The sequence below is a fragment of the Cyphomyrmex costatus genome, unplaced genomic scaffold (genome assembly GCF_001594065.2).
Source record: "Cyphomyrmex costatus isolate MS0001 unplaced genomic scaffold, Ccosl1.0 scaffold100, whole genome shotgun sequence".
Lineage (NCBI taxonomy): Eukaryota > Metazoa > Arthropoda > Insecta > Hymenoptera > Formicidae > Cyphomyrmex > Cyphomyrmex costatus.
Genome location: NW_017274955.1, coordinates 177,196 through 198,968, shown reverse-complemented (window position 1 = coordinate 198,968; position 21,773 = coordinate 177,196). Strand labels below are relative to the sequence as shown.

The window sequence follows — 21,773 nt, the reverse complement described above, 5'->3', positions numbered from 1 at the left end:
ATCCGAATGCGGAATAGGGCGAGCTGCGCGTGCTACAAAACATGTTCGCAAAATGCTCGTCACGGAGACGCGGGAACACATCCGAGAATCACGGATCTTGGACGTGTAAAGTGTGTTCCGCGTACGAACAAACGAACGACCGTAAAACGATCGCTCTGGATTATTGACCAATGATTTTGCAAAAGGATTGATTAACATTTCAGGGCAACATAAATGCCGTCAATAAGTCAAACTAAACTCGTGAGTGTTTCACGAGCAGCTATTTAGCTTAGCGCTTCTAAGAGAAGATTGCTAATTAGTTAATCCTTGTTTAATTAGTTTCTAACTCATTAGTTTCTCATTAATTGACATTAATGACGAGTTTCAAAATGTTTTATAGTACAGCAGAAATCAAATTGAATCAATCTTTTAATTGCTATAGGCATGCATGTAAGGTACTGTGTGCCTTTGGCAATTATGGTACTAGTGGAACTATAAACCAACTTGTTCATTATTAAATTAATTATTAAATATTGTATTTAATAATTTGGTACTTTTATCTTAATTAAGACAATTTTGTCTTAATACGTGTTTGAAAAAGTAGCTTTTTATTTGCCAGAATATCAATATAAAAAATCATATATACGCGACTGTTCCTAATTCTCAGATGAACAGTTTGCCATATTAAAGTACGACGCAGTTAAAGAGTTAAATTAATGACATGAACCGTATTCAGAACGCGTTCATAACGATATTAGCGTGCATTTAACATATAATTCACGTTATACATACTATAGAATTTTAGAAATAAAAGCGCGCATTTATCGATAAAAGCGCGTTCAGAATACAGGCCAGACACAGACAAAATAATAACGAAAATATAACTGCATATTAAACTGCATATGATTTGTTTCTCTATATCTACATTCGTCCTCGTTTTATACAACTGCAATAAATAACGTTTGATATAGTTTGAAGCAACAATTTCTGTGATCTGTTTCCCCCAAGCAAAAACAAGTAGAGATAACATCAAAATGATGTGAATAAAGTGAATCGTTATTGATTGAAAAGTGACTTTTAGTAATTATTTTAGCCATGTTCCTACATACTGCCAGTATTGAAAACCAACATAGGTATATAGTTACGAGTTTATAGTACCAGTAATGTAGGTATATCGGCGTTTGGAGTCATTTTAATGTTATGATGATTTCCCAGCAAATATCAATTTTAACAAAAATACATGCATAACTACGTTAGTTATCATTTTCCACTCAACAATTATATTGTAATATAACGCGCATTATATAACAATTATATTATTAAGTAGGAAATTATAATTAATAGTTATAATGTTATAATACTGTTAGTATGTGTTGAAAATTGTGTTCAGTTTGTGCCAGATTGTAATAAAAATCACATATACAGATATAAATGCTCAATGGCGATTGATTTTATACAGGTCGAGTTACAGGAGCTACAAAAGGTTCATTTTTTTTATTACTGCACTGAAATGCACTAAAATTTTGCTTCTTGTTTTTTCGACAAATATTAATATTACTGCGTATACCTATATTAATTTCATTTTAAAAATAAGGTATATGCATTCTATATAGTTTACTTTAAAGTTTAAAAACAACAAACCTATATATAGGGTGCGTTCCGAGTTACACATGAAACGCATGATGCATCATTTATCCTTGTTGTTCAACAAATAATAAAGAAGGATAAAATAAAGGATAAATGCGCTTTATGCGTAACTCGGAACTCGCCTATTGATGCGCAACTTCAAATGCAGCCATGTTTGCGCAGTAACGTGCGTCCGGTTCGGAATCAATCGTCAGGCGACGAGAGCGCCAAAGCTGAGAAGTGAGAGTTGAGATGTAAGATTTAGTACTTTAGTGGTGGTAGGACTAGTATGAACATTCGGTAAGAGGTTAGTGTAACGGATTTCCTAACCTCAACAGTCGTCAACTATAACGCTTAATATCTCGGTTCGTAGGGCAGAGCGACACTTTTTTCTGCCAGACTCTTTCGTTTCATGCAAAAACGCATCGATTGAGTATATTTTTATCAAAATTTGAAAGGAGCGGGGTATTCTATACCTTTACCATAATCAGTAATAAAACAATGGATCCGGCTTTACTCAGAGAGCGAGAGCTCTTCAAGAAACGTGCTCTGAACACACCAATGTGAGTGATTACTCTTTTCTCGTATCTAATTACGTCACATACGTTTAATGCAAAATTTTAAGAAAAAATAGTAAGCATTTATATGTAGATATTCAATTTTGTACAGATAGTTTAATTTATACAGTTAATGCCCATCTGACCTATCTCTCAAATTTGAGCATATAACCTGAACATTAGTTTTAATATAGTAATATATTGTAAATCTTTCTTGGCATTCAATAAGTAACAGACAGAATAAGATTTGTGTCGAATTGTGTCATCAAATTGAAAACATCTAATATATCATGTCGATTAGATTATTTATATGAAAATACAAAATATATTTCTGATAATACGATTACAGAGTTGATAAGAAGAAGCAGGAGAAGGAAACTACAAAAGATGAACCGCCGAAGAAGAAACCTAAGCCATCGTTGGTATCTGCAGCACCGAAATTGGACATGGTCAACTATAAAAGTATGACTGGTAGCAGTCAATACAAATTTGGTGTATTAGCGAAGATAGTAAAACATATGAAAGCGAGGCATCAAGAAGGAGATGATCATCCATTAACATTAGATGAAATTCTAGATGAAACAAATCAATTAGATGTTGGATCAAAGGTATTGTCTTCTATTACTCTTGTTAATCCTGTTTTTATATTTTTATTTTTTATTGAAGCAAACTATCTCTTTTTATAAATTTTTAGGTTAAGCAATGGTTACAGACTGAAGCTTTAGTACAAAATCCTAAAATTGAAGTAACAGATGGTAGATTTGTATTTAAACCTATGTATAAAATTAGAGATAAGAAGTCTTTACTGAGACTTTTAAAACAACATGACTTAAAAGGTCTTGGTGGTATATTATTGGAAGACATACAAGAGAGTTTACCGCATTGTGATAAACATTTAAAAGTAGGTATAAATTTGTAAAAATTTTTTTCTGGTTGTAATTTAAGAAATACTATACTTATTATATATTTCAGAATTTACAAAACGAGATATTATATATTATACGACCTCTTGATAAGAAAAAAATTATCTTTTATAATGATAAGACAGCCCAATTCCCCATTGATGAGGAATTTCAAAAATTATGGCGAGCTGTTGCAGTAGATGCTATGGATGATCAGAAAATAGATGAATATCTTGAGAAACAAGGAATTAGATCAATGCAAGATCATGGATTGAAAAAGCCAGCGCCAATCAAACGAAAGAAACCCGTTAATAGAAGGAAACAATTTAAGAAACCAAGAGATAATGAACATTTAGCAGATGTTTTGGAAACATATGATGATTAAATAAGAATTTCATGATTATCCTGCCATACCAAGTAAACTTGTTTACATTATAGAATAATTTAATGTAAATAAAATAATATTAATAAATTTATTTTGTAAATAATTATTTTAAGTAAAGAATTATGAACGTAAAAGCTTTTTTAAATATTTTTATTTTTTTTTCTTTGGCTCGAATTATTATTATACAACGTTATTTATATTTCAAACACTCATTTGTACCGTATAACTAAAATAAATTATTTACATTATTTAACATTATTAGATATAATTTATTTTAGGCATTTAATAAATAATTAAGTAAGACATTTATTGTTATTTCACATTGTAAGTACAAAATAAATATAGAATTATATAAGTTGCAATACTTACATAAACTATTATATATGTTTACACATCCAAATCTTTTTTATATCTAAGAGACTAATTTGGAACAGTAAAAAATTATAAAATATATTACTATTTGTGCTACATAAGAGGATATTGTAAAACTTATAAATATATATATATATATATATATGATATATACTATATAATTTTTCTATATTACATTTTTCCTTGAATTGAACTCTTATTACATTCTGAGGAATAAGTTATTCCTTTTAAGTAATTTTTATACAGATTTATTAAGATGTATTGTAATAATTTATATATCTGTATTATCTGTGTGATAGAATCTTAAATTACTTTTGTATTAAAAATTGATATTTTCTTTGGCATTTGTTGCTTCGCTTTCCTTTCATCCATTGTACAACTCCAAATAGAATACAGCTCATCACAACATCAAAATGACATGCAAAACTGTCAAAAATTGCTCTTTAATTAATAACGATTCATTTTAACGTCATTTTGATGTTACCATGACTTGTTCTGCTTGGAAAACGATTATATACTATTATCTTACTACTTTTTTTTCACATTATCCACAGTTAACAGTATTGATCTTTTATTCTGAAGGATTCCTTTTTTCTTATATAATATAATAGGCTTCGAGTAATAATATTAATCTTTCGGTAAAGCAGAGTCGCTTTTTCCTCGCGAATAAGCACGTGTCGCTTTACCGCCGAGCATTCTATCCAGCAAGGATTGTTTATTTCTTCTCCTCGCTGCGAGAACTTCTCTACATAATTCGTGAAAAGATTCCGCAACCTGGGCAACCTATGAAAGTTATTTGGCTATTTAAAAAAAAAGATTATAAAATCTGTGAATAAAGTGATAAATTATTAAAAATTGCAATTACTTGCTCAGCTGCGGTTATTTCACTAAACCAGCATTCGAAATCCTTCGCTAGTATCTCTCCTTCCTCAGCACTAACTTGACGTAAATGAACCATATCAGCTTTATTTCCAACAAGGGCAAGAGGCATCGCAGCTTCAGGATCAGCTACTGCGAGAGCCTCTTTTGCCTTTCTGACAAAATTAAAAGAGTTTCTGTCGGTTATTGAATAGACCAACAACAAGCCATCCGCCCATTGTAAAGTTTCCATTGACGGCAACTCATCTTCACTCTAAAATGTTAAAAAAAAGTTATGTGAATGAAACTATGTACAAATAAACATAAAATAATGTGTAGATTATTAATAGATTAATAATAATGTATAGATTATTTTATATAATAAAATTTTATTAAATACAAAAATTACCTTTGGACACGTATCTAAAATTTCAAAAAGAATCGGTTCCCCATCGACTAATACCTCATGTTTGTATCTTGTTTCTAGAAATTAAAATAAGATTCGTTCTTAATGTAAATATTGTATTAATAACTATTATTTATATAGGACAAATATAAATAATAGTTATTAATACAATATCTATTTTGATAAAAGTAAAATTACGATTTCATTATTTGCAATATGTTATAATAACGTGATTTAAAAAAAAAATGTCCGAATTTTTTTTTAAATTCTCTTTAAAAAGTTTGATATGTTTCCAACAAATAATCTGACGTTACTCGTATTATTTTAACATTAAATGATGTTAAGGACGTCATTTTGATAACGAATAACGTCAGCTTTTTTCCTGGGTTCATGTAAAGTCAATTTGATTTAAACAATTTTTCTTGAATTTGTAATCAGTTGCTTGTGTAATTGTCATTTTATTCAAAATTTCTCGTGTGTGACTTTTTCATTCAAACATAAAATGAAAAATAAGCGCGATAATAAAATAATATGAATATAAAGCATTGTATAAATATAAAACATTTTTACATTATTATGTTACTTTTGATTTCATTTATTAATTTATTTGTCAAACAATTGATAATGTATCCTTTTTCCTTCTTTATAATGCATTTTGAAAAATGTTCTTCGAAGAGAATCATTCACAGAGTTGTTTTATAATTATTTAAAGAAAAAAATGGAAAATGAATTATTAACATTGATACTAACATGAACATACAAATATAACTTTCACGTATTATAATTCTTGTATTGCATAAAAAAATCATCCTTGCTCGCAAATGAGTTAAAAAGATTTAATGATTATCTGTAACGCAAATATTTAAAAATGATAAAAGAAATTTTTGTATTTATTATATTAAGATATTTCTCTCGGATCGAATTTACTTTTAAGACGCTAAAACACGGCACGTGCTTTCCTCCTGTCTACGACCGTGTCTGCAATGTATTTCTACAAAACGAAAAGTTTTGTTTGAGTATCAACCTCGCATTAGTACCCGTCCTGTCTAGTGTCAAATTCGTCTTCGATAAATTTAGAACGGACGCGGACTCTCTAAGAAGGTATGCAGAGGGAGAATATACGTAGCCTTAGAAGAGGATTACAGTTGCTGGCAATTTTTCAAACTGACGCGTTATTCTATTATACACTTTGCCACGCGCATGTACGTCAGTTTTGTAAGCGAGTTATTAAAAAATCAGCAACAGATATTAGCGTCAAAATATATTAAATTCTTTTTCATAAACAATGCTCTTTTCATACTTAAAATGAGTAATTATTTAGTCTTGCTGTATTAAATTGGCTAGTATTAGACATAAGAAAAGAAATTCAACTACAACTATTTTTAAAGCGCGATAATTTATTATAACACATATTTATAATATCAAAAATTAATTTGATTTAATTGTAAATGTCGCATGTTACATCTTTATAATGCTAACGAATTTGTAGAATAAAGCGCAAAACAAAACGAATTGATAGCTTGTTTATTGAATCGATTTGTAATAGAAACGTATATTTACTTTATAGTATTTTAAATATTTTATAACGATGACAAATTAATTGACATATGCTCAGTGTACGTTATTTTGTTGTAATGTTGAATATGTATACAAGTTCAGGGGTGTTATTGCCACACTGAGTCGTTATATTATCATTCATACGACAATGATCGAATAGACAGGTCTTACGAGCGCTGCTTCGTGTATTGCGTTCAAACATGGCAAAGCAGCTGGCCTGTTCACCGAGCAATTGAACATGTTAATTGGGGTTCTTAATTACTTATAGAGCCAATCACATTCAACTACTTGGCGAGTAGACCAGCTACTTCATCCGTTTGAACATAATCGTATTGTTTCGCTTTCTATCTCGAAATACGACCAATTATTTCTTACGAATGATCCGATTAGCTATTATCCGCGTAATTAATTTCCACGACTAACATTTTGTAGATCAAATATTTGACGCGTTTCGTTTTTTTTTAAACAATAGTCAAAGTTGTAGCTAGATAGAAGTTGCAATTATAAATTTTTTTTTATCATAACATATTTATTTGCTATAATTATTTTCATAACAATCTTTGCAATTGAATATCTTTCGTATTACGTTTTATATTTTTCATTGAGTCAGGTATTTCATCTGAATTTTATATATTATGCGCGGAGTAAAATTACTGCGTTGGTTCGTATAACTCATTAATAGAAAACTGATACATCGATTGATTATTAAAAATAAGTATATTTCATGTATTATTTACAAGTTTAATATTGCATATTCGATATTGAGAGAGAATTCTGATTGTATATTTCTCTCTCTCTCTCTCTCTCTCTCTCTCTCTCTCTCTCCTCTCTCTCTCTTTCTCTCTCTACAAATGACTTAATAAATCTTATTCGTTTTAAATTAAATTTATTGATTTGCATAATATTCCAAGAATAAAAAAAAAGTTGTCAATACAGTTTTCATAATTTTTGGAGTTAACAAAATGTTGTGAAACTAACTGAAAATGTAAAATAGTGTATAATAAATGTATAAAAAATGTGTAATGAATATATGCGACATACTTGGCATACGTTTATTTTATACTTTTATTTTAAATGTTTTACAATGATGAACTAAAGCAACGGTTAATATTTTAAAGCATAAAATTTAGCTTTAAGCTAAAACAATAAAAAATTGATCAATTATAGTCGAATGCGTAAAAAAAGAATAGAGAGTCGACCATGTATTGGTCAATTTTTACGGTTTAAAAAATTGAGCTAGTCTTGAAAAAAAGTGGTTTAATTTTCAATGTTTAAGAGTGTGAGAGAGACCTTGTTCCTCACAGTAAGATTTACTTGAAAAGTTTTAGAATGTTGAACAAAGATGAAATGATTACTGTTTCATTATAAAAGTTTTACATCTTAAAATCTCATTGTAACACCGCTCAACTGACGCACGTAAGTCTAGCGTACTGCTGGTGCTGTATACATAAACAAGATACAAGGTCGGACATTGCCGCGTACGTTGCCGCGCACGAGTAGTTGTATTATCATTTACACAATAGCGCTCGAACGAACAGGTAGTGTCGCGGGTCGCTCTTGTAAAACGTCTTGTTATATATTATATTACCTACTTCTCGAAATACACAGCGACAAGTACTAACTAATATACATAAGAACCGTTACCGTAATCTATTCTCCGTATAATTGATTAGAGATTAGATAACGTGGACATAAAACAAGATTTGCTATACATATAAAGTAATTGCTTAATCAAATACTGTAATATCCTGATTGATTATTAATATTAAGGGGTATTTTGCATTTATTTCGAAATGTGTTACATATCGTGAAATATTGATTGAATTACATTTAGATATTAGACTATTTACGGAATCGGGAATTCGAAATAAAGTTGTCAACGCAATCGTCAAGGTTTCCGGTTATTAACAATCGCGGCAATAGAATGAGTTAACTCCAAATCAAACAGCATCGCGATACGTTTAATCGGTAACTATAAATGTATTATAGTTAATGTAAATTTATTACCAATCATTTAACAGAAATCTTTTGAGACACATTAATTAAAGTCGGTAATTATTTCTTCAAATGCTGTATTTCATAGACATTTGTTTTTAACTTTAACTCTTTTGTGCGTTGATTTAATCGTGTTATAACATGAGACAGTAATCGCTCTAAATCGCGGAAATATTATTATTTAAAGTACAGCAGATGTACGAAAGTGCAGGAAGCAGCATTGGATTGCCGCAGCGGGTGCCATGACCGCCACGTGAAGTTCCATCCGCGTGTTTTATGAATTAGTTCCGCCATTTTAACTCGTCCACTTGATTACTTCACACGACATCGCAGATAACAATCGTAGTATTGTCCGCTGGTAGTTTCTTCACTTTGTGCCTCTGTCGAAACGTAATACAGTGAACATACGATGCGTTTGTAATACGTTTGACTAATTGGAGTGCCGTACAAAGTTTCGTGCGAGTGTCATATTTTGATGATTATCGCGCGACCCTAACTATATTTTTGCGAGCGAGTTCAGCTAACATCGGGAGCGCCGTGTAAAGTATCACGTGACTGTCTTTAATAATCAGTAAGTAATTGTAACTGGTAGTATTTCGCGAACGAATATTGTACGAGTGCGGAGTGAATGAATGCCATGAAGAAACAACTGAAGGGCATGAGAGGAGTAGGCCGCCTGGGAGGCATCCGGCGTCAGCGGAGCAACTATAGATGAGTAATAATTTAACGTATATAATTAATCATTTGTCTCGATGAATGATAATCGCAGGACATATTCTGTGCGTTAATACATATTATATAATGTATTTGTAACATTATTTATTGTGTGTTATACAAACGTGTATGTGTCTTAAATTCTGATTGTAAGAGAACGAGCATAAACAAACGCGAATAAACCACTACTTACAAAAAAAATTCAAATGTATTTTATGAATATTTCCAGAACAGTGATTTATTGAAATAAGTTGTTAATTTATTTGTGCTTGCTTACACTGCTCCGAGAGAATCCGGCTTTAAATATATTATATTATATTTAAAACTTATAACGATTTGTTGATTTGAAATAAATTTATTGTTTTTTGAGTTTAAAAAAATGTTATTCTTATGGAAGTAAGTCTTTTCTGAATTTACAGTTATTTTGTCAAATACTTACATTTGGAACATTGTATTTGGAAAAACAAATTAAAATTTGTAATTATTTTAGAAATATTAATTTTAGAGATATTCGGGTAATCTGAATACAACAATGTATTTCTATTTTTCAAATATAATGTTCGCGCGTTAAAACTTTGCTGCAGCACATCGTATCTGTCAGTTAATTTATTTTTTATTTTATTATGAGATAATAATTCTGTGAAGTGGGTCTAAAAATTATGTTTAATATATTTACGTATTTGCAAAAGGTCAGAAAAAAGTGAAAGATTAAAAATCTCTTTCCAATATCTCTTATTTCAAAGATCCATTATCTTAAAATGAATAGTATATCAGATAAAAGGATAAAAACGATAGAAAAAAAAATTTTGTAAATACAGTAACTTTATAAAAAATAATAAATAATAAAGTATATAGCAAATAATAATTAACAAGTATTCGAGCAATTATTTTTAAACACTTAATTTAAAAGATTTGCGTTTGATAATTTAATTTGAAATCTTTTCTATTACAATTTCTATCACGATTTTTTTACTATATCGTAATAAATTAATTTTATTTACGTTAATATCTATGTTTTGGTAATGCAACAATTTCGCGCATGTGAAGATTGTGATGGAACGTGACCAAAACGTAGATTGTGTTGAGTCACTAACAAAACTAAGAACAAAAATATTTGTGTATTTGTTTTAGTTTAATGTCTAATAAATCAGTTATACCGACATTCGATACGCGCGCATTGGAACGACATCAGCGATAGTATTGGTTATAGACATTAGGTATGTGTTAAATATACGTTTCCAATTGTCGTAGTGGAGCATTAGGCCTTAGAGAAGAGAAAATAAAAGGCGGAACGGAAGGATAGTATACGAGACGGTGGCGGATAGAATATCAAAGAGAGCAAGTGTATTGTAACATATGTATCATAACAATATTCGAACAGTGTCAGGTTTCACACAAATAATCGTTTCTTTCTCAGTTGAGGACAGTCTCATTTAATCTTTAATTTAAATGTGACTTTTGAACCATTTGCGCGTCTCAAGATACAGGCTACTTCTCACCTAATAGATTTTTGAATTTTGAACAAATTTCAAATAACTATGAGGCCTTCAAATAATCTTTCTCACCTGATTGATGATCATATTCCCCGATGTATCTCCTTGTCAGAAATCTCACTGTCAATGCTGAAACATAATAGAAATATATACTGCACGTGTATGCAGTTCAAGCATGACATAATTATGTTGTACGTGATATAATTGAGTTGGCAAACTATAATGACAGGCTATTCGCGCAACGTCGCGTCTCGGATTCGTATGCATCGCGGTGATCTACATTTCGTTTGTTACAGTCGTATCTATTTATGCAAGAGAAAATCAACACAAAAATACTATTCACTTGATGTCAGAATTATGCTGTAAACCATATTTAATATTTAATTATACTTTTTAATGAAGTTGAAGAAACTAAGATTTAATAATTGAATGAATTTAATTAGCCTTCTATGGTTGTTTCTATCTATGCAGCGGAAGTCCATAAATAAAAATTATTATTAAATCATGAAATTGTATTTTATATTATATGTTTACATTTGTATAATATTATATAATTTATTTTTCATTTTATTTAATATTATATAATTATGTACTATATATTCATATTTAATATTTATACATATATAGGGTGGTACTTCTATGTACGATCACCCTTTATACAAATCCGGCAGCTGTCCGGCGTCGTACGAATTTAATTAAATATGATGTATTAGACGTATGTAGCACGTATATTAATATTTATACATTTAGATTTTTTAAATTAATTTTTAAATTTTAAATTAAGGGGGCGGGGGGGGGGGGGGGGAACTACATACGCGGTATATAAATTCACACAATTATAATAAACACTAACATCCTGTTTACATGACTCGAATAGGCATTACACTTTCTGAGATTTTTAAATAAGTAAACTAAAAAAGTGTACAACAAAAATAGAATGATACGAATACAAGTCTGTATACTTTAATCAAATGATATAGACATATTGTGTTCATTACGTTTTTATTGAACAACACTTTTTTATAGTTTATTTACTTTATTTTTTATTGTTTTGATTGTTATAATCTCAAATTTAAAAAATTTAAGGCCTCACACACAATAATCTAAAGGCTTAGAACGCTCGCACGGAATGCCAGAGATCTGGATTCGACTCCCGGCCGAGGTAATATTTTTCGCAATAAAAAATTAATGATTTACAGATTTAATGTCATTTAACATTATTAAGATCGATCTCAAGATCTGCGCAAAAAGCATTAAAAAGATGGTTAAATTGTTAGTCAATTTAACTTGTGATCTTACTACGATAGTTTAATAGCGTTGCGTTTCATGTCTGAAGAAAATTCAGCGCGCAATTAAGAATCTATTATACAAACGTAGTATATAAATTCACACGCAATTACATAAAAGTGCACCAGAGATCTAGCTTGACCTTTACGGCATGTTCTCATCGGTATTCATTTGATCTAAAATTTCATGAAAATCTAAATGCTTTTGTATATATATTTCGAGTGTTCAAAATAACTTGAGTGCAAAAATTGAAATTTTTGTTATTTATTTTATAAATACGTTTTTATCCATTTCTATTATAAAGAATATTACTTCTTGTTAAAATAACTTGTGATCCAGATGATAAACTGTCATTAAAAAAAATGTGTTGCATTGTTTTAAATACGATTTAAAATATTCTGTGATTTTGTTATTATTTTAAAATAATCAATCGAGAATCCTTAAATAATCCTTAAGAATATATCTTATGGTTGTATGAAATATTTTTATTATTAGATACTAAACAGTTTTTAATTATAAGGAAACTTGTGTTGGATCTAACTAATAGAAATACATCTAAACAAAACTGTTTCTTTGCTTTTACGGCACTAATCTTCGGTACGTTATTAAACCGATGTCCGTTTCATTAGTCTCAATGTTTTGCGTGAAAGTGATGAAAAGACGCTGACACACGATCTTCTCGATATGATCAACAACTGAACATATGTATTGCGATTTGATCGGGAGAAACGAGAGCTACAACCTAGTGACACGCTTCGAGGTATACCACACTATTTTTATCACGAACTCGAATCTGCCACGGCGCCACAAAACCTTGCGCGATGCATTAATGCCACCGTAGCTTATTTCATTTTTAAACGTGCAGTGAATACACTTTCGTTTCGAATATGAACTGTCAGTTTATTGGATTCCAGACAAAGATCTAACCGAATCTAACTTTTTGATCGTGAAATGCTAACGTTTTGTAAAATTAATAAATCAATATGAAATAAACAATATGTATTATTTTTATTAAAAGAAAATGTATAAAGAAACAAAAAAAGGCAATTGTCGAACCAAATTAATCTAACACGATAAATGTTATAAATGAATTCGTGCAACAAACTGCATGAATGTATAAAATTATACGAATGTAGACATTACAATTGTATAATGTGTACGTATCTCTATACCTAATAGACACATACTAGTATATTGTTTAGAATATAGGTCAGTTTTTGATCGACAGGAACGCATGGATGTTTCAAATGCCAACAAATTTATTAGTATTTGGTTTGCTTTGGAAATTTGTGGACCAACATCATTAGAATATTGCTCCATTTTTTTTCGAATTTAATTCTCGATTATTCGCTAGAAAAAAGTTTAGAATTTACCTTCTAATTTTCAAACACATTGAATTTTTATTCTTTACACGCTATTACGATACTTTTAGATATTTGCGTTGCTCAAGATATAGAAGAAATATTTTCCTGAATTAAAGTTTCAATCGCAAAGGAATGTTATGGTGAATCGAAACTCGATGATGATCCAAGGTAAATTTTGAGTTAAAATTTTATAAATAGCAACCACGTATTTTACGGCCAACAGAAAAGACGCACAGTTCTGGCGAGGACGGGCCAATTATTTATTCACCTATGTCTTTACACTTGCCATTACCAAAAATACACGCGGTTAGCTACTCTCAGGGTCCTCAGTGCATATTTCATATATGCATCTTCATCACGTGGAACGTGATTCGTGTTATATACTTGCATTGAATTAGAATTTAGAGTGTCGACATTTACCACAAGATTATTTCTTTCTTGAAATACATCTAGGTTTATTCTCTTATTGCTTTCTTCACAATCGCATTTGTTTGTAGAACAGCACGATTTCATACATAGTATACGAATAACGTGTAAAATAAATTTTGTTCTTAATTACATGCCCTTTTTTGGTTTAATAATACATTCGAGCGATCGCTAAATATTTCTTATTTTATACTCTTACATTTACATTAATGAAAACTCAACTTTATTATAAGTTTATTATGAAGTTTTATTAAAATACACATTCACACTTACCGCTTTTGCCGACTCCCGGAGCTCCTATAACTGCTACCTTAACTTCGCATAGCGAACTTTTCTTTCTTCTGATGCCTCTAATCGCATTTGACGTCATACTACAAGCATTTGTCACTGCAAAAAATAAATTAAAGTGGTAGTGTAATTATACAGAAACGTCTAATAAATATCTGAAAAGAACAACTTCCACATACATGTTAAATTATATTCTGGAGAGAACAGAGGAGAGAATGTGTGCTCAAAATATAAAAATAACTTTTGACTGCATTTTAGTATTACAAAATGAAAAATATTATATTTCTATAAAAAGACAAATAATTTATACAAATTGTAAAACCTTAAGTATCACTTTTATTATTAATTGTATTTAGTATGAAAAAATTAATTATTACTAGTTATATACATCATTTTCTCCTTCTCTTCTAATATTGCTATCACTATCAGCAAATTAAAAAATTGACGTGATTGCATTTAAAGAATTACATTCAAAAGAAAGGACAAATATATGTATATATTTATTTATTAGCATATTTTGCATTTATATATGTATAGTTAAGCTTTATCGCGAAATTAGTATTTCGTTGTTTTTTGGATAATCGAATTACGATCTAATATACCGGATGTTCCATTTCTTCTAAAACGTAATAAGAACAAAAATTTTTACGGCATTTCGTGGCATCCGCTGCTTGTTTCTCTTTAGACGCTTGTTTGAATAAATCGCGCTACACTTTGAAAGAAGAAGGCCAGAGCGCCTGTTTAGAAAACGAGAGAAAGAGAGATAAAGCGAGGAGCGGATAAGACGAGAAGGCAAGATGTGAAGGGTACATTAATAGAACGGTTTGCACACACATGTTCCATGGAATCTCGGGAATTTCTTCCACTGTCTAACAATGTACCGGGGTTACGAATACCAGGCGCGATGGGGACGATAATGCGGTTTGTTACGAAATTTCTGTATAATCTCGTACGCCCGATGACATAGATTCAACATATTGCTTCTAATCGAGTGTATTAAATTCTATAGTGGCTATTTAATCATAACCTATTTTTAATTTATCATTGGTAAATAGTTAGTAAATCTTCGATTTGTTGTGAAATGTGAAAATTAATACAAATATTTTTCTCTCTCTTAATCTTTAAAATGTTAAGCGCTTACCCGATATACGATACACTCTCCTAAATGAACGTTAATGAGTTTTGGAACATTTCACCGCATAATAAAGTATAGCCGCGATCATATAGCGTAGATATAAATAGATGTCGCAAATAATGACGCAAAAATATGCAAATGAACACACCTAATGTAAGTAGACAATATTTAACACAAGTAAATACTTTTTCGCCGAGAAGTACTTTCTCCTTTCCTTTGCATAAGTGTGGAATATTTTTCTTACCCCTTTTTCCATTTATTTTAATATTTTATAACATTACTTCACAACTAAAAAGGCTACAATACACTTGACTATAAAACTAGAAAATGTATAAAATTGTATTATTTTTTACGTTTGGAAAAACATTTCCTCCCCCTCCCTCCCTCCCTCCCTCTCTCTCTCTCTCTCTCTCTCTCGATATATATGATGATTTTTTTCATTGAAAGATAAAAATGCTACATCTTATGTCAACAGTCTACAAGCAGATACTTACTATGTACAACATAAGTATTTTTACTTACCAAAAGTCAGCTAAAATACGCTGTTACAATTTCACTATTTTTTCCGCTTTATACGTTTTATCAGTTCATAACGCAATCAAACTGTTTGTCGAGTAACGATTGGAATGCACAGTGCTAATTTGAAATACAGAATGTTTCACGGAATTGACAATTAATTTTGTGATCTAGGATCAAAAGATCAATCGCACGCGAGACCGACACACTAGTGATAAGGCACAGCGAACCCGTTGGCACGACTAAGTTATAAGATGACAGAAGGAGATAGATAGGCTAACGATTGCGCGTCTGTTTACGTGAATGGCAATAGCTTCATTCGAATTCGCGACTTTGTGAACCGTCGCGGATCTTGGTCTTGGCGCGACTGTCTCGCCCCATTCTGTTCTGGCGACTCGCGAGACTCGCCGGTTCCCTTATTGCTCTTAAGCCATGTACATGCGGTACTCGCTTCCGGTACAGATGTGTGCGCAGACGAAGGTCGAGATTTGAAACGGGCGATGTCCCTCCGAAGCTCACGAACGTGCCGTCTTCGCGTCAGGATATAATTGGAATAGACGTACGCGCCGCGACGCGATGGGCAATCGCGATGTAACCAATGTTTCCTAGAAACGCGGAAATTTTGCCAAATGCATCGATTGAACTACGATTAGTGACAATTATAAAAGTTATTTTACTGAATTATGTTTACTAAATGCTATATAATGTTGCTATGTACCAGTTAATGGATATGACCCAATTAACGCTGGATGAAATGACAAACAATGTTAAATATTAAGTTTTCGATAATATGTATGACTGTAAATAAATTCGTCTGTTATTAATTTTTTATAAACAACGAATTTATTTAGAGTTATACATATATTATTAAAAGCTTACTATTTAAATCTATGAATCAGCATAATCGCTAATTCCAAGTATACTATTGGATAATTAATGAATTCACAATAAAATTTAACTAAAAAATTCAATAAAGTATGGAATCCTTTGGAAAACTTTGCTTTAGTGATTAAATTCAATGTATATTTAAACTGATGTAAAGTATTTTAATTATTTAATGCTAAAATGCTCTTTCCTTTTTACATATTGAAGTGCCACTGGATAATCCATTGATTCAGATTTAAAAAGTAATATTTGAAATTTTTGTCATTTTGTCTAGTAGTTGGATCACCTCCATTAACCGTCTACTAACTGATATCTACATTTATCTTATACAATGTTTTGTAAAAATATATTAATTATTTTCTCCTTAGAATTTGTAGTAAATAAAAATCTAGAATTAGATACAAATACTTATTCAAATCTGTAAGAGACTAAAAATGACACTTGGATTTTCAATTTTTTAATAAAATTTTCTATTTAATAATAAAATTATTAGAAATATATGGTATGTGTAAATGGATGCACAGAATGAATAACATAATTATAATATATAACATTATACGTAGATATTTATATTCTACTATGTCAATATAGAAAAACGGAATTGAAGGAAAAAGAAGGGCACATAAATTTACTTCTATAAAAATATGTTGATAAAAACAAATATTGTTGCTGTGTAAAAATCAATAATAAAATACTAATTGTGTAAGTAACAATTTATTATAACTTTAGAATTATCTCCATATTACATTAAGATAAAGATATAGATCTCTGCGTTTATCGACAGCTTTGCATTTTACTACTGCGGGTACTTCGTTCATTTAGAGGAGCCACGTGTTGGTAGATTCGAAAATTTCTTCCTTTCCGACTTCGTCGATCTGTTCTCGGTGTCGTTTTGATGCTTCTGGGCAACCACCAAAAAACCAGTTTACCACTCGCAGCAGGACTGGTTTAACCCGATCTGAATAATGATTCAATTAATTTCAGAATTTTCCCAACATTAAATTATATTTACTTGTTATAATAATTATTATAATTGATCATATTTTTTTAACGAATATTTTTAATAGGCCCTTGCATTTTAACGTTGTAATTAAACAAATCATTTATGGGAAAGTTATCCAAAAATTACACGTTTGAATACAAGAATAAAATTATAATAATTTTTATAAAAATATATTTTACGATTAATAATTATTGTTTTTTAATAATGAAAAATAGGAAAAGATAATTATAAATTTATTTAAAAAAGTATTCCATATTAAATATTTTCTTGACAATCTTTGAGAATAGATTATTTTATTTCCGATTATAGATTTTACTATTGGATTTATTGGATCCTATGTCACATACTTGTAATCGATGAATTTTCATAACAATCATGAGTAAAACTTTTTGTTTGAAATTTATCATGTCGTTTTGTGAACAGTTTTTCTGTACATAATATAAATTGTTAATTTAATTTTTTTTTTATTAAGTAATACATGCATTAAATGGTATAATAATATAATTTACCATAACAAAAATCCATTTGCTTGTTTATAATCATTGTCACGAAATCTTTATTCGACTGACGTTGAGAAAGAACTGTAACTTTCTCGTGCTTCTGAAAAACGTGATAGCTTTTAGATTATAAAATATAAAATTTTAAATTTAATTTGAAGAATGATTAGAATATAATAATTGATCCAGAAATAATAATTATATTTTTGTGTGAGTTCTACTATAAAAAAGTTTAATTTTAATTGCTGTGTAATAAACGTAAAGTTTATGAAACATGATTTTATATTTTAAGGCATAATATTCATTACATATAATATTACTACGTCATATTACAATATAACATAAAATTGCACGCGCATATACACATACCATACAATCAAAATTTTGTTTATTTTCCTTTTTTACATTAATATTGACGTTGCTCATATTCTGTTGTTTTTGGGATGGAGTTTTGAATTTCCTAAAACATATTATGATACCATATCGAAAAATTTCTTTTTTTGTTATAAAATTCTTATTTGCTTTCCTGGAGTTACCATCAATATTTGTTACAATTTTTCAAAGAATAAACATGATAATTTCTTAAATTAAATTTTATCGGAAATGTTCGCTATTGGTACATCATTACTGCAGGATTGGCAAGTAACGCGTTATTTATAACGTTGTTATACCATATTACTTTTTTCAGTAACGAATATGTAACGCCATTACATTTTCTTCGGAGTAACATTTATGATAACGCAGTTACATTTTTGGGATAATGGTAATGATTTCACTAGTTACTTTTATCGTTAGTTTATTTCTAGCCACGTAAAAGTTTTATCGTAATATAGGTCTGATTGGTTCTTTTAATCACGTAATCACGACGCCTTTTTCCACATTGTATTCACAGTTCACACTTATAGGCTGAGTTCCGTTTCACGCATTATATGCGCATGATGTATCATTTTATTTTCCTTTAATATTCGATGAACAACAAAAATAAAATGGTGTATCATACGCACTATATGTGACGGAACGCACCTATAAGCTAACGTATAGCATATAGAATGTAGTGATGAGACCCGCGAGATCGCGTAAGATTTTACTCTAATAAATATGAATATAGATATATATGTAATATTATATATTGTATGCATATAATTAATAATTATATATATATATATACACACATTTTTTTAGCTCTATTCCTCTACTAAAAAATAGAATTTTGATATATTTTTTATATTTCTGTACGTAACATTCTATTAGTGTCAAGAAAAAAAGTAACGAAAAAGTAACAATTCGTTATATTTTGAGTAACGATAACGGTAACGAATTATTTTTGCAAATCAATAACGAGTAACGGGAACGAGTTATTTTTATGAGGTAACGTTGCCAACCCTGATTATTACTAATATAACTATATTTTTGATAATCATTGCTTTCGCATATCAGTTTATACTTGGTGTTATTTTTATTAATAATTTCTGAAATCATGCTGGAATCTGCCTTCTTTAAAGAATTTTCTTGCCGAGAATCAGTATTATTTTTTAACTTATCCGCTGGCATCGTGCACGTTGTAATTCTTGTTTTCAAAGCAGTATCTTGTAGGATTGCCATATTGCCTTTTTTGCATTTCTCATCGATTATCGTTATCTGTTGTGGGCTGTTGCTACAAGTATTAATATACATACATACTTTTATTATGTATATATCCTATAATAATTATATTGCAAGAATTTTTTTAATAAAATATAGCTATTTCTAATATAGAAGATGTATGCTATTAAATGCTTGACCATTTGCATTCTTCATCATGTATCAACTAAATATTTCAAAGATAAGGTAGACGTAAAGGTCGAATGAGTGATATGGTACGGCACGTGTCTTGTTTATCGAAAATGTGTAATTTTCGATGCGTTGAGTTTAACTTTGTCGATATAGTCTGATAATGATGTAATTATGTAAGTTAATATGATAATCCTATAATTTCATATGACATACATACGCAGTTATCATTGCATTTGATTCCGGCAACATATTGTTGATCGCATTTTGATGATGGCGATTATGTCGATGACGTTCATGCTTTTTATCGATAGTGTGCTTTGCACGAAATTTTTTACTTTTGTGTTTTCTATGTATGAGATTTTTATATTATTATATTATTTATTAGAACATTAATCTTTGCGACTCATTAATATTTGCATAATAAAGTATATTAAATTTAAAGCTACATTTTATATATATCTATAGGTATAATAGATCATGCTTTCGTAAGTTACTTGCTGATTTATAAATAGAAAGACTAAGCAAAAATATAACTGACTTTATTGATTTATGATTATCGTTGTCCAAGTTCGTTTTGTTAATGTATTTTTGAACATTTCTTGTATCTTCTTTATATATTTTTCGATATACTTCTTGTATTCTTAGCTCTTTATTTTCATTTTCATATTTCTCTTTTATCTTCTCATGTTCAATTTCGTCTATATTTAAAACAAACTTTAATCCATTTGCAACAGTATCTATTAAGATGCAACATTCTCTTCGAGCATCTATAAAAGCATATAGATAAAATATAATTTATTTATACATATATTATAAGAATTTGAGTCTTTTTAATTACATGAATTTAGCACAATTCACTTTATTCTTTTCTCTGTATGATTCAATAAATAAAGAATGCTCAACAAAAGTAATCTGAAAGTCCTAAAAAATGTTTTTCTTTATATTGAAATCTTGAATGGATCACAGTAATTAAAAATACAAACGATATAGATCTATAATATTTTAATGATAAATTGCGGAAGCTTACGGTTAGAAAAATGTTTTCCGAAAACGATATTATAGGTACATAAAATCTTAATTATGTCCGAAAGTCAATTAAAAGTTATAAACGATGATAGAAATTATAAACGGTGATAAAAATTCTCTCTTTCTTTCGTTCTTCTTCTCTTTCTCTCCTTTCACTTAACATTTTCCTTTTCCTACTTACATGAACGTGACTTGGGCACGTAATACAAAACGATGCCACACAACGTTAACGCGATTAACGAGAGTCGCTTCAGGTAGGTGATCCACGCAAGTACACAGAATTTCTCGTTGAAATAACCTGATGAGTAAAGAAGGAAGTCACTTGAATGACGAGAGAAGATATTACTTTCTCTTACCATATTCATTTTGCGATTTGGCGTACACGCATTGCGTAGCAAACGCGACGGTGAGAACTATAAATTTCACAGTAAACATTAGATGCATTAATTGTTTAAGTATTATTTTTCATTATTATATTTCAATCGTTAATCATGGTGTTCCGGATAAAAGAGAAAAGGAAGAAAGAATTTCAGTGACACACGCGTACTGAAGCGATGTCCGTTACAACGTAAGAGGCAATTTCACTTCGTTTCAAGCATTTCCAGTTATGTCCAACTTACGCCTTAATTATGCTTGATGAACGGCTAATATGGCCGTAAGTCAATAGTTACATCACGCATTTACGGGATTTTCACTTTGTAATTACAGACACATTACACGCGTAAAAAG

General features: G+C 29.9%; 3 protein-coding genes across 3 annotated transcripts; 1 reads left to right on the top strand and 2 right to left on the bottom strand.

Annotated features, from left to right (window-relative positions):
• The first annotated feature begins 2,022 nt into the window (after positions 1-2,022).
• Positions 2,023-3,469, top strand: TfIIEbeta (transcription factor IIEbeta). The gene is made up of 4 exons (XM_018537349.1): positions 2,023-2,168; positions 2,512-2,770; positions 2,857-3,063; positions 3,135-3,469. The coding sequence occupies exons 1-4, from the start codon at positions 2,107-2,109 to the stop codon at positions 3,447-3,449; spliced, it is 843 nt and encodes a 280-aa protein (XP_018392851.1). The 5' UTR covers positions 2,023-2,106; the 3' UTR covers positions 3,450-3,469.
• Positions 3,470-4,008: 539 nt separating this feature from the next.
• On the bottom strand, positions 4,009-16,146 carry LOC108772125 (ras-related and estrogen-regulated growth inhibitor). The gene is made up of 6 exons (XM_018537584.1): positions 15,867-16,146; positions 14,195-14,308; positions 10,917-10,973; positions 5,089-5,162; positions 4,687-4,953; positions 4,009-4,604 (listed from the first exon to the last, which is right to left on the bottom strand). The coding sequence occupies exons 2-6, from the start codon at positions 14,289-14,291 to the stop codon at positions 4,449-4,451; spliced, it is 651 nt and encodes a 216-aa protein (XP_018393086.1). The 5' UTR covers positions 14,292-14,308; positions 15,867-16,146; the 3' UTR covers positions 4,009-4,448.
• A 1,311-nt stretch (positions 16,147-17,457) lies between these two features.
• LOC108783550 (uncharacterized) lies at positions 17,458-21,595 on the bottom strand. The gene is made up of 9 exons (XM_018552149.1): positions 21,401-21,595; positions 21,226-21,342; positions 20,557-20,785; positions 20,236-20,364; positions 19,690-19,899; positions 18,615-18,705; positions 18,258-18,348; positions 18,096-18,176; positions 17,458-17,703 (listed from the first exon to the last, which is right to left on the bottom strand). The coding sequence occupies exons 1-9, from the start codon at positions 21,486-21,488 to the stop codon at positions 17,564-17,566; spliced, it is 1,176 nt and encodes a 391-aa protein (XP_018407651.1). The 5' UTR covers positions 21,489-21,595; the 3' UTR covers positions 17,458-17,563.
• Between the last annotated feature and the right edge of the window lie 178 nt (positions 21,596-21,773).